Raw genomic sequence first — 13,485 nt, forward strand, 5'->3', positions numbered from 1 at the left:
GAGGGGGCACAGACCTGAGCAGCGTGCCCGCAGAGAGGAGCTGTGTCCGGGGGGAGAGGGGCAGGGGCAGCCCGTTCTTCAGCCAGCTGATCTGCGGAGGGGGGGTCCCTGTGGCCCGGCACTCGAGGCTGACCGATCCACCCTGGACTGCGGTCACCTCCTCTGGTTCTGCAGGGACACTGCCCACTGAAGGGGGCACTGCAACACACAGCGAACATTCAATTACATTCAAAAAGCATTGGATATGAGAAGCCCTGGGAAACAGATCAGTCTTACGCACAGGGATATTTTGGAATTTTATAATCGGAGTGCAGAACGGTAAAGAGGCTGCAGATTAGCCACAGTGTTGGAGAGACAGACAGACAGGCAGACAGACAGACAGACAGACAGGCAGGCAGACAGGCACGCACACTCACCCAGCACAGTGAGGGTGTAGATCTTGGTCTCTTGGCCAGCGCTGTTCTCAGCCAGGCAGCTGTACATCCCAGAGTCTGCAGGACGGAGCCCCAGGATCCTGAGTGAGCCCCCATCCTGGGACAGCCTGAGGGGAAACGGGAGGGGGGGGGGGGGGCTCGTTAACATCCCCGAATAATTAGCAATGTGAATTAACCCCAGTGGGAAGCTACTTTTGATAAAACGAATCTCATATAATTGCGCTTCTCAATATTGTTCAAGCACTGCAGCTCAGTTTACTCTTCCATTGCAGTAAAGCCCAACATTCAACACTCATCTTTTGTGATAGGAAAATAAAACTGGTTTCACAGACCTTGATTAGCAGTAATCTGGGACTTCCTAATGTTATTTTAGGTAAGGTAGTCCAAGACTTTGGTTGGCAAAACAGGGTGACAGTGGTGGGAAGACCCTGATAATGCTATAAGAAGGCAGCGGAGGTCTGCAGTACTCACTGGAGGTGCTGGGGGTCAGTCAGGGCCAGGGGAGCCCCATCTTTCAGCCAGGTCACTTCCGGTTTGGGGGAGCCCCTCACCAGGCACTCCAAGGTCACATCCTCGCTGGCTGCCGCGCTGAGGTCTGTGGCCAGGCTGGAGCCCACGATGCTGGGGGGCACTGCGGACCAGAGAACAATCACACTGGGTCTGTCCAGCTGACCGTATATTCAGTGTGGTGCAAAGCTAGGAGCCTTCCGTCACTTTAAAACACTCGATCAGAAACCATCAGTCAAGCACACCAACGTTTCAGCTAGTGGCACCTGCAGTGTACTGTACACTGAAGAAGGAGCTAGTCAAAGACTTTGCCTCATTACCCAACTATATATTATAACATGTTATATACAGCAAGAATAATTGAACAGCATAACTAATCCTAAGGTGACGTCATTTCCATCTGGTACAAGCCTACTGATACAAACTGTAGTTTCCCTTAGGTTTGACCTGAATTGGAGTTTAGAACCAGAACTGAAGAAATCTTTGCGTTGACCGCTGGCATTGCACAAACAAGGGGTGGACGGATGTGTGTGAAAGGTACCTTGCACAGCGAGAGTGTAGTGCCGCCGTGTCTCTCCCTCCGTGTTCCTGGCCAGGCAGGTGTAGATCCCAGCGTGGGAGAGCTGCACTGGGCCCAGCTCCAGCCTGCTGCCTCCAGACATCCAGCGCCACTCCGCATTGTTCTCTGAGGAGCACAGGAAACACAGCTTGAGCGGCCTGCTTATTTAACAACGAGGATAGACGTCGCTGTGTCAGCGTCAGGGATATAATAACACCGAACAGCAAGAGAAACCTTCAAAGTCAAGAAGGCAAACATGTATCTACTTGACTTAGGCTGTCTACTTGAGGTGTTTGTACAGTTTACACTCATGGATGAAGGTGGATGAATATGACCTGCAGACTACCCCCAAGGAATTCTGTAAGTGCTATAATCTGTGAATCAAAGTGATTCTAATGCACAAATCAATATAAAAACCGTGGGGAAGCTATAAAGGATTCTCTTTAACAGTGCTTTGATCAATAAGAATAAACTTCTAACCCTCTTGGAAACAGTTAAAAAAAACAGGTTTCAGGACCTGCAAACTTCATTTAATTAATGAGATATAATAAAAAAAAAAACAGTCATTTACCAAATATTCCTGAAAACGGATTTGTGAAAAGGGTGCCGTAACAAGGAACACCCTTATCTATATTATTTAAAATGACATGAACTGTAATGAATCCCTCTTGAGCCATGGGATTGGTAAAAACCATTGTCATACTCTGCTCTTACCAATGGGGGTGCCATCCTTCAGCCAGGTGATGCTGGGGGGCGGGACCCCTGTGGCCTCGCAGAGGAGGGTGATGGGAGTGCCCAGGGTTCGATTGAGGCTCTGCTGGAAGGGCTCGTCGACAGCAGGAGGGACTGGGGGAAAAACAACAACAACGTGTGTAAAGTGTGGCCCGCCAGGGATGAGCGATCGCCACAAAGCATGAGCGCGAAAGAGAAGGCTCTCACCGCGCACGCTCAGCCGGAAGGTCCTGTCCACTTGTCCAGCGAGATTGGAGACCCTGCAGGTGTAGAGTCCACTGTCGACAACCTGGAGATGTCAACCAGCAGCAGACGTGAGAAGAGGTTTGAGGATCGTGGAGGCAGAGCTCATGAGAATACACAGGATTGAGACTAGACAGACAGACAGGGAGAGACAGACAGAGATAGATAGAGGTACCTGCACTTCCTGGATCTCTAGCCCGTGCTGCGATGTCTGCAGCCCATTTCCTGGCTCCAGCTGCAGCCCGTTCCTGTACCAGGTGACTTCGGGTTCGGGCACACCCTCTGCTTCACAGTGTAGGGTGATCGAAGCTCCGGCACTGGGATTCAGAACGTCTTGATCAGGGCTGGGGCGGGGCTTCAGGGTGGGTGGGGCTGCAATGGGAGGGGCAAGAGGAGCGGCTAAAAAAGAGCAGTCTCTGCCTTATTCAATAAGAAGGCTCTAACTTTAAGACTGGTCACTATGCGTCATGACAACTTATACACTTTTAAGATGGGCATTGAAAGTATATACAGCGACGCCACCTGCTGGACATGTGAATATAATCGAAAACTGGAAAAGGACCGTGCTGATCACGGAAAGCACACAGTCCCCAATGCTCACAACCTGGTAGGTTCTGCCTTTCATTCGGATTGCTCCACACCTCCCTAGCGCCGAGTCTCCCTCGTGGATGCAGTCTCACCGTAAACGCTGAGCTCGATGTGTTTCTGGTCTTGTCCCGCCGGGTTTATCGCTGTGCACTCGTACCGTCCTGCGTCGGAGAGCCTTGCTCTGGAGATCTGGAGCATCTGACCACCTGGGGAGCAGGAAAGAGCCAGACTGAAAACACAGGGAAAAAAAAAACACACAGCGACACGGCACTGACGACACACATGAACACACAGGATCAGAGCTTGATTACACTGGATGAGGTGGGGAAGTGATTCATGTATAACCAACGCACAAACAGAACCAGTAGATTTGATTGGAGAAGCCTGCACAGTACCTGGTAGGATGTGCATGCCTGTGCTGAACTCCAGCGGGCGCCCTTCTCTGGACCATGTGATCTCGGGGGAGGGGTACGCCTGTACATCACACATCAGAGAGACCATGTGACCCTCCAGAACGCTGGCTTTATCCGGGTTCAATCCCACGATCCTCGGCGGAACTGGGCGAGGGAACAAAAGGGTATATAAAACGGACCATATCCCACAAGACTTTCCTCCAGTCTTTAATTATCTCCTGTCTTTTGAAGGAGCTAAACACCAGCTAATTTGACAAAACTAGACCGAAACGACCAAGCTATATAGTACACGTGTTCTTCAGCCCTCTTCAGCTGAGCTTGTTCTCTCTTTGCCTAACTAAGCTGCCAATGTGACTCAAACTGCTATGCAATGGAAGTTCCTGTGCACAGCCTACAACCAGCAGCAGGCAAGGGACTCACCCGGGACTGATATAGTTCATGAGTCTACGCTATGATCTGCTTTGCAATGGGAGGCTTATTACAATCCCTTGCATAATACACAGCGTGTGGGTTTGAGAACTCACCTTGCACTGTCACACTGTACAGCCTCTCCGTGGAGCCCACCTTGTTTTCTGCCAGACACACGTATGCAGCCGTATCAGTCAGCTGCACTGCAGTCATCTGGAAAGCAATCCCAACCAAAATTATTTCTAAATCCACGGCGACTCCTCTCCCTCCTCTCCCCCAGTCGTTGACCTCAGCTCCCCGCCCCTCACCTGAAGCAGCATGCCCTCCTCCAGGATCTGGTGTCTGGGGCTGTTGTAGAGAGGCAGGCCGTCCTTGAGCCAGGAGATCGCCGGCGCGGGGCTCCCGGAGACCTTGCACCTCAGCTGGGCCGTGCTGTTCACGACGACCCCTACCTCCTCCACAAACTCCCCAGCCTCGTCGTGGATCTCCGGGGGCACTGGGTGAAAAGGAAGCCGTGACTAAACAGCTGGCCAGGGCTCAGGAAAAGGTATCACACTGAAGCAAGGCTTCAACTTGTAATAAAACTTCATATCTAGGCAACACGTTTCAAAAAACACTCTGAATGACAGTAAACATCATAAAAAGTCAGCGGGTCACTTCCCAGTTCAGCGATGAGGCCCCAGTCTACGCGGGCGACCTACCCAGCACCACCAGCTCATAGTGCATCCTGTCCTCGCCGGCCTCGTTCACCGCCTGGCACGTGTATCTGCCAGCATCCTCCACTCGCACCCTGGGGATCTGCAGGACGTGCCCCCCTGGAGAGAGAGAGGAGGTAAGAACAGGATTGATGAGCAATGGCAAGAGCACAGCAGCAGCAGCAGCAGCGTGCAGCACAATGCATTTACAGCATTTGACCACCTGAGGGAAATTCTCTAAGCTTCTCAAAGCGATCCACTCCAAACAATTATTGCATAAGATCCCTGGTGCATTAATGAAGTAGAATCGGCAGGTGCAATAATTGGCCACTGGTGGCGCTGTGTGCTATGCAAAAAAAAGGGATGCATTACAGGCCCCGCCCCTCACCCGGCAGCAGCCGCACGCGGTCGTTGTTGGAGATCTCCTTGCCGTCGCGGTGCCAGCTCAGCCGCGGTGGAGGGATGGCGTTGCTCTCGCAGGACAGGGACACCGGGCTGCTGAGCACCACCTCACGCAGGTCTGTCATCTCCTCCTCCTCCTCCTCCTCCTCCTCCTCCTCCTCCCGTTCACCCAGCTCCCAGGCTGCCGGCCCGCCGTTCACCCGCTGAAACACCGGGGGCACTGTGGAGCAGACAGACATCACACAATACAGCAACAGTTCAGAAATACAGAGCGCCCGCCCCATTCTGTGATTACAATATCCACCAATTGGGGTGATTCACTGTTAGTGTCATGCACTATACTTTACTGTAAAAGGCACCTTCACTAATTGACAGATTTTAATATTTTTTTTGATGTGTAAGTCGAATAACGCACGAGTCATATGTTGGATTTTAATGACATAGATGCCAAAATTTAAAAATCATGCAGCAGCTTTGAGCATGAAACAGTCATTCAATGCAAGAAGAATGCTTGTTGCATAAAATAATAATTCAATTGCGATTGCCATTTAGTTTTGGATGTGTTCGTGGCCAACCTGAAGAAACGTCTGTCCCTGTGAATTTACGGGACCTCACTTTATAAAGAATAGGAATAGAGTGGAGTGAAAAGAGTGGGACTCTGACCCTGAATGCTGACGTGGAAGTCCCTCCTATCCTCCCCCGCTGTGTTGGACGCCACGCAGGTGTAGCGCCCCCCGTCGGAGAGCTGCGCGTTCTCCATCCTCAGGGACCGCCCGTCATCCTCGATATGAACACCGGGGGCGCTCTCCACACGCTGAACCGCAACAGAAACACAGCAGGGATTTCAAAACGGAGCGAATTCAAATCGGAAAGGCAGACTGCGCAACTGAATCAAACTCACAGGCACACCCCAGGCACGACTGCTTCAGCAAAAGAGGAAAGGACTCCTGCTAGCGTTCTCTAGACACTTTATTTAAAGCAAGCTTGATTGAGTGTCGCTATGAAACATATAGACGGCTCTATCCAACAATCTGAACGGCTGTGGGTCTAAACACCGCCACTGTTTAAATTATTAAAATATGAACCCCCTTTTCCTGAGTCACATCGTAACACACTAAAATAAACTACAGAGCCTAACACTGTTGGATGTTAGATTTTCATAACCTTTGGGTTGGGCCTATTAAAAAGAGTCAAGTGCCTTGTGATGTTGTGCACGGGATCAGCCCAATAGAAGACGGGACGACGCGGTGCCCCGAGACGCAGGCCTGGCTCTCACCTGGCCCTCCTTGTACCACTGTGTGGTGGGGGCTGGGAAGGCTCTGGACTGGCAGGACAGGGAGAGCAAGGAGTTGACCCGCACCTTCACCTCCCTGGAACCGGCACTCGGCGCCCCCGACTCGTCACCCTCGATCTGGGGAGGGACTGAGAGAAGAGAAACGCCATGAAACCCCGGAGAGGCCCCAGCTGAGAATGCAAGGGAAAGCAGATGATCTCCATTCAGCAGGGATGGAAATAAGACTCCTGTTGCACAGCAGTTTGATCCATTACTAGGAGTTTAATAAGACACACCTGAGCTTCTTACCTATATGCTCCCGGTCTTTGTTCCAACCCTGTTCTTTAATCGAAACAATCAAACCTCCTGAAGTAGTTAATTGTCTCATTTTACCTGTTAACCCTGGAGTGGCTGTGATTGGACACCCCTACTGTGGAGTAATGTTCACTGGGTGCGAAGTTGAGATCACCATTACTTACTTCAACAAAGCGAACCTTTGCTCTGTATTGCCTTCCCCCCTGCACTGCCCTGCTTACCCAGCACCCTGAGTGAGTAGCTCCTCTCAGAGGACCCCGCGGAGTTGGAGGCGCGGCAGGTGTAGAGTCCTGCGTCATCGTCCCGGACCGCCCCCAGCAGCAGTGCCCGCCCCCCGTCACCATAGCTCACCCGAGCGCTCGACACGATTGGACGGCCCTCCTTCAGCCAGGTGATGCTGGGGGCAGGCATTCCCTCAGCCTCGCAGGAGAGGACTGTGGGATTGCCCTGCACCACTGACACCTCCGACCTCTCGCCGTCTCCGCGGATACTGGGAGGGGCTGGGGATCAGAGTTTGATTAGAATCCGTTTCTGAAGAGTTGGGGTTAACTGACCCTTTTCAGTTCTTGTTTTTTGAATGAATTACCGTGCACAGTGAGTCTGAAGTCCCTGGCCTGCTTTCCAGCCGCGTTGATGGCCAGACACTGGTACCTGCCCTGGTCCCTCAGTCGGGCCGATTTCACCTTCATCACCTGACCCTGCTCGGAGAACAGCACGTGGGGGTCACCCTGGCGGGACAGCACCCTGCGGAGAGGGGGTGGGGGGCAGAAAGAGAGAGAGAGATCAAACTAGAAGAACGGGCAACATAGGCATTTCCAGTCTTGAATGAAGAGAAAAACAAAAATATAACCAAACTACTTGGTCATATAATTCCCAGAGTTATAGTATGCCAGTATTTACACTGTGCATTAAATGGAACCCTAATGCTTTATATTAACATGGATCTTTCTCCATGCAAAGAACAGGACTCTTATTGTAAATTCTACATTAAAAATGACAGATTGGATCAATTATCTCAGACACTGAGAGATGTGCACCTACACCTGAAACAGCCTGCAAATTGATAACCATCTGGTTCCCCTTTAGTGATCAGGTTGCCATTTAGAGGGGACACTGACGCGCCCCATCCTGCTCGCTAGCTTTCACACTCACTCTCCATCCTTGCTCCACTCGATGAGGGGAAGGGGAAGCCCGCTGACCCGACAGTGGAACTCCACTTCCTGGCCGATCGTCACAGACAAGTCCTGGGTGCCTCCCGTCCTGGAGATCACCGGAGGAGCTGGGGAGAGAGATGGCGTTGAGTCAAGTATGCCAGGATCATCAAAGGCTAAACAGATAACACCGGAGCCCAGGAGCTGCAGTCGTGGGAGTGTGTTATTCCTCGTTGTTATTCTACTGGAGCAGCCCAGATGCAAAATGTGTTCATAATGTTCTGTGTCTGGACTCATCATAACTCATAAGAGATTGATAATGTATTTGTTTTTTTTGGACAGTTACAATGTGTCATCACAGCGTTTACTTGTACACACGCTGGAGCAAAGGCTCTGGATGTAATCCTCTAACGGGGCTCTTGAAAACGTTCTCCGTTCCAACCCGCACCTTGCACCCTCACGTGGAAGCGCCTCTCTGCTTCCCCGGCCTTGCTGGCAGCTCTGCAGGAGTACCGCCCCGCGTCTTCCATTCGGACCCGGAGGATTCGGAGAGTCCCGCCCCCATTCCGCATCCAAATCCCAGAGGACTCCGGAATCTGGAGACAAAGGAAAGGAATTCCTCAAATATAAATATAAACAGCGGCCGCATTCTTTCCCTGTGTGTGTTATAGTAAGGGGTATACAGCTCATCCAAGGTGTCATTCTTGATGCTTCATAGATGATGTAAGGTATACCATTATATGAACAAAGTTAATATTTTTCCAGAGGTTACATTCTGACCAAATTTATTGTGGGGTTTAATTATTGCTTCAATTCTGGAGGCTATTCAGAAATCTGAAAGAACGTATGTAGAAAGGACAGGGGAGCGCGAGAGGACCATGTACGTACAACATGTATAGGGGACCGCGTCGTAAAGAGATTTTCTTGGAGGTCAGAAAATGTATAAATCTTATCTGTGTTTTAATAAAATGTATGAGGAGAAAAGCAGCTGTGCTGTGCATGTCCACTAGGTGGCACTGTGCTGCCAGCTCTGGCTTGTTTGATTGGCCTGGCAGGGATAAGAGCTGAGCCTTACTGGTTGGCCATCCTTGAGCCAGGTGATGTCTGGGGAGGGGGTCCCCGAGGCCTCGCAGCCCAGGGTCAGGGACTGGTGGAGGGAGACGGTCCGGTTCAAGGGCTGCCCATCCTCCTGGATCTCTGGAGGGACTGACGGAGGAGAAAGGCATGTAAAACAATACTATAGAAACCACCCAAAACACCCAGGTTCATCTAGTATGCTGCGGGATACACTGTAGTGTAATATAGGAGGCTGCAGTGCTGTTGGGCAGAGGGGAGGGAAAAGGGGGAGAGAAAGAGAATAGAGACAGAGAGGAGGAGGAGGAGGAGGAGGAGGAGGATGGTGAGGAGGAATGCGAACAGAAATGAAAGAGAAATGGGATGAAGCCCTACCTATACTAAATGAAAGAACTGCTTTGTTAAAACTACTGAAGCAACGCCATTTGATTATTTTAAACTGCAAAACATACTTCATTGTGCATTGAGAATTGCTCACAGAATGGAAAACTTATCTACATTTTTTTTTTCTGTTGATTATATGAAGTAGTTTTCAGTAATATATTTTTATAAACAGAGGCAGAAGGGGCTGGGGAGTGAGGAGAGAAAGAAGAGAAAACTAGAAAGGAGGAGGGATAGAGGAGAACAGAAAGCAGAAGGTTCAAAGAGATTGTAAAAAGAGCGAGACAGCTGAAACGAGGAAGCAGTAAAAAAAAAGATAACAATTAAAGAGAGAGGGAGGAGTGGAGAGAGAGAGAGAGAGAGAGATTCCTTCCTCACTGTTCAAAGCAAGCCTATTTCTGACCCCAGTCCTTCACAGTGACCTCACCATTAACTAGCTTCAGGACTTCATCACTCAGTCACTGACTTCAAACAAGCACCCTTTGTTCTTCTAGTAAAAAAAACAAACCTGCCAGAACTTGCGAGTTTTAATTCCACAGCATGAGATTCCAGTGGATCTGTGAGAATGAGCATTCACACACTGCCTTTAGATTTACCAGTACAGGTAAGTAAGTGCATTATTAGATTAAGATTGCCTCCCAAACCTGCTCTGCATACATTTGTGTTTCCCTAAAACCATTGTTCCGGTTAAGAGTTGCCACTGAATGCAATGATAGTGAAGACAGCCCGCCCCTGCCCCACCCCACCCCACCCCCCTTCCTCACCGTTCACACTCAGCCTGCTTCTCCTCTCGGCAGACCCCGCCTCATTGGTCGCTATGCATTTGTACTCTCCGCTGTGACTGGTTTTGGCTGAGCCAATCACGAGGGATCCGTCCTCCCGAGTGGAGAGTCCTGATTGGCTGTCGGACAGCTCCAGTCCGTTTTTAAACCAGCGTACCGCAGGGGTGGGTGAACCTGTAGGGAGAGGGCGGGGCAAAAGAGTCAGAAAGGCACTGAGCCAATGAGGAAGCTCTATTACACTGTGGCGCCAATCAGCAAATGCATGCATCTATGTGCGAAAAAAACACCTGCTTCTCTTAGTTTACAGATAGATTACATTTACAACCGTCAATATAAACGCAGTTCAGCAGGAAGGGATAAAGAAAGAGGCAGGAACTTGGTGCTGTTGCCCAAAAAGAACTTCCCTGTACAGTCTCCATGAGGACCATTCGTCAACACAGAGAAACCTCGGGCTGCAGACACGAGTCTATTTAAACAAAGTGAAACTGGGTGCTCCATGGATGCTGTAGATAATCTCGCTGAAAAGAGGCAGGAATGTGGGTTGGAGGTTGACTGTTGATTGGCAGCGCTCCAGATTGGGAAGTGGGTTGTAGTGGAATGGGGTATTTCAAATTGGGGAGAAAAAGGAGGGGGGGGGGATATAATTACCCTGTACTGAGCCTGTATTGCCACACACCTACCTTGCACAGGACAGGGGAGAGTCACCCTCTTCTTCTCTAGCTCCTCTACGATGACATCACCAACATCGGCAAAGGACGGGGGCTCTGTCAGGATAAAGGGTTGTGTCACCAGTGAAGGGTCCACTGAATCAGGATAGCGTTTCTAATTCACTCCACTATACTGCGTGCGTTCCCCCACACTGACCACTTACTTACTCCTCATTATTCCTATGAAGGAGTTTCATATCCTAGCAGCTCTCTTTATGGCATGAGAGTGAAGCTGCCAGTCTTGAACTGTATGGATCTGTGTCTGCTCAGTAACTGTCTGATGTTATTATTGGATATTTTCTGAAAGCAATACCAGAGCACACACTTACCCAAGACCTCCAGGGTCACCTCCAGGGCCTCCTGTCCGGCGCTATTGAGCGCCACACAGTGGTATACCCCCGCGCTCGAGTGTGCGACTTCTCTGATAATCAGGGACCCCCCCTCCCCCACGGGGGCCCCGTTCCGGAACCAGCTGATCTGAGGGGCGGGCTCTCCATAGGCCTCACATGGCAGAGTGAGCTCCTGACCAATCACAGCCTTCAGGAGGCGGGGCACTAGCTGGATTCTGGGCGCGACTGAAACCAAGGGAGTGGTCAAACAAAGGGGTCTTTATAACAGTATATAGGTGCATTTAAGACTGCAGATTGTGGTCCTAGCATTGAAAAAGGGAGTGGCTGTACACTGCTGTAAATAGGAGCTAAATGGGACTATATATAGAAGTGACCTTAAAGCAGTAAAAAGTTTCACTGTATGTAACAAAAACCACTTTCAAATGTAGGCAGGAATATAACCAGACCCTCGTTCCTACCTTGAACATGCAGTCTGTAGGTGAGGCTGGTCTTCCCAGCAGGATTGACCGCAGAGCATTTATACTCCGCGCTGTCGGTCACTCTGGAATCACTGACCCTCAGAGACCCAGAGGACAGGACTGTGAACCTGAGGAAACAAGACAGGATCCATGACTAATTACCTTCACAGAAATACACAACAGAGGCGGAATTGCTTTTAAGAAGTCTTTATCGGCAGGTATTCAATAAATCCAGAAGGAGGCCAGATCTCTGAAGAGATGTTGCATTGTGAAAGTGATGAATTTCGATGCACTTTTTGAGCACGTTTTCAGCAACGTCTCCTGAACGTTGGCCACATCAATGCAGTATGTTTTTGGCTATGGTGATGACGGCGATGGTGGTCCTAGGCACTCGTTCGCCATTGTTGCGTCTCCAGCAGCCACCGGCACACCGTGTCTAAGTGCTCTAGGGGAGAGCTGGGGTGTTGGGTTTCCAGTCCTGGCCGCCCCACTGCATCCCCCTGCTTACTGCTTTCCGGAGGAGCCACTGCAAAACAAGCCAGGACTCGAAAGAGGAAAACAGATGGCAAGAAGGAAAATATACTGCTAGGGAGGTGAAGAGGGTCACTGCTTAATGAGGTATTATAATTCAACTGGAGAGCAGACTGGGAACCGTGTCATCCACGACTATAAAACACAGCATCATCCTCAACATACTAACAAAAAACAACTTTGTAAAAATCCAGTGACAGATGTTTCGACTAGAATTCTTTCTCAACTGTGTTCACAGGGATAGATAGATAGATAGATAGATAATACCCATGGAAAAGGTTACTGTAGTCATCCATGGTAAAAGCATAGCAAAGGCCAGAAAAAAGGCCATATTACATGCATAGTAAAAGAATGGCAGGCTGCAAAATTGAAATGCTCCAAAACTGACAGCTCTCTCTCGCTCTCTCTCGGTCTCTCTCTCTCTCTCTCTCTCTCTCTCTCTCTCAGTGAGTGGCTCTTTCCAAACACACCAGGGACATACAATTCACCTGGTTATCTAATTAAAAAACTAGTAGATTCGGCAAAACTTGAAAAACATCTTGTTTTCAAGCGGGGGGGCGGGGGCGTATCTGTGCAATGGCACGCGTTCACTCCGTCGTTTCCCGATCAGGGAGCTGCGATGTGCTTTCAATACGTTTCTCTGAAGCACGAGTGCTTAACTCTTCTGGTTTTCCTTGTAAAACTCAATGGACTGTGCCAGCTCTCCCGCGGGACTGGGAGAATGTTCCGTCCTGTGGTTCCTGAAGAGAGTCTTTCCATTTCCCAGCAGCGCCTGTGTTTCCATCCCGCGCTGCCACGCCTCTAAATTACTGAGGGACACGGGTCTGGCTGCCTTCTCTGACAGATGGTTTGATCATCTCTCACAGCTAAGGAAGTGCAACAAAACCCCAAACAGCTTTGCACTTCACTCCCCGGCTAATCTCTTAACACCCGCTTGGTGTATTTTAGCTATATCTTGGGGACCACTCCTTCAGCTGTGATTTGGTAAGGACACTCCTTGGAATCAGAATCTCGTGGTTACCTGTTTTTGGTGGGGGTTACGGGTGAATTTGTATGGAATTACAGATTTTGCAGTTGTGAACATTTTTCTGAAGACTCGATTTCATTAACTGTAGATTCCTGCGTTCCCTGGGGGTCAATGAAATCCGGGTTCCAGGTTGAAACAGTGTTAGACGTTGTTAAAAACTCTCAGCTCCTCTTGGAACCGCTTAACCAGCCAGTTACATCCGCTTGTGACATCACTGCTCCTTACCGTGCTGTGATTGGGGGGACGGGGTATCCGTCTCTGCTCCAGGTCACTAAGGGGGTGGGGCTTCCCTGCACCTCACAAGGAAGCGTCACCTCTGACCCCACCGCTGCTGAGATTCTGATTGGCTCGGTCAGGTTCCTCCCTCCTCCAATCCTGGGCTTGGCTGGATAAAAAGAACCAAGAACAAAGCAGTTAGCAAGCAATACAGCACACCACCTGCACCCCTCATGCAC

At 50.1% G+C, this 13,485-nt stretch overlaps 1 protein-coding gene across 1 annotated transcript in view; it reads right to left on the bottom strand.

Annotated features, from left to right (window-relative positions):
• The window catches only part of LOC117396720 (hemicentin-1-like), a 43,567-nt gene that overhangs the window by 14,400 nt on the left and 15,682 nt on the right, over positions 1-13,485 (bottom strand). The window contains exons 22-46 of the mRNA XM_059005473.1: positions 13,256-13,415; positions 11,473-11,600; positions 10,994-11,239; positions 10,638-10,721; positions 9,940-10,131; positions 8,796-8,926; positions 8,169-8,316; positions 7,722-7,848; positions 7,156-7,313; positions 6,791-7,069; positions 6,258-6,403; positions 5,645-5,795; positions 4,968-5,201; positions 4,586-4,699; positions 4,193-4,380; positions 4,001-4,097; positions 3,459-3,620; positions 3,156-3,269; positions 2,651-2,847; positions 2,440-2,521; positions 2,215-2,346; positions 1,483-1,626; positions 906-1,065; positions 417-541; positions 15-198 (exon numbers count right to left, since the gene is read on the bottom strand). Of these exons, the coding sequence (XP_058861456.1) occupies positions 15-198; positions 417-541; positions 906-1,065; positions 1,483-1,626; positions 2,215-2,346; positions 2,440-2,521; positions 2,651-2,847; positions 3,156-3,269; positions 3,459-3,620; positions 4,001-4,097; positions 4,193-4,380; positions 4,586-4,699; positions 4,968-5,201; positions 5,645-5,795; positions 6,258-6,403; positions 6,791-7,069; positions 7,156-7,313; positions 7,722-7,848; positions 8,169-8,316; positions 8,796-8,926; positions 9,940-10,131; positions 10,638-10,721; positions 10,994-11,239; positions 11,473-11,600; positions 13,256-13,415 (3,883 nt within the window). The remainder of the gene's footprint in view (positions 1-14; positions 199-416; positions 542-905; positions 1,066-1,482; positions 1,627-2,214; positions 2,347-2,439; positions 2,522-2,650; positions 2,848-3,155; positions 3,270-3,458; positions 3,621-4,000; positions 4,098-4,192; positions 4,381-4,585; positions 4,700-4,967; positions 5,202-5,644; positions 5,796-6,257; positions 6,404-6,790; positions 7,070-7,155; positions 7,314-7,721; positions 7,849-8,168; positions 8,317-8,795; positions 8,927-9,939; positions 10,132-10,637; positions 10,722-10,993; positions 11,240-11,472; positions 11,601-13,255; positions 13,416-13,485) is intronic.

Source organism: Acipenser ruthenus, chromosome 31 (assembly GCF_902713425.1).
Source record: "Acipenser ruthenus chromosome 31, fAciRut3.2 maternal haplotype, whole genome shotgun sequence".
Taxonomy (NCBI): domain Eukaryota; kingdom Metazoa; phylum Chordata; class Actinopteri; order Acipenseriformes; family Acipenseridae; genus Acipenser; species Acipenser ruthenus.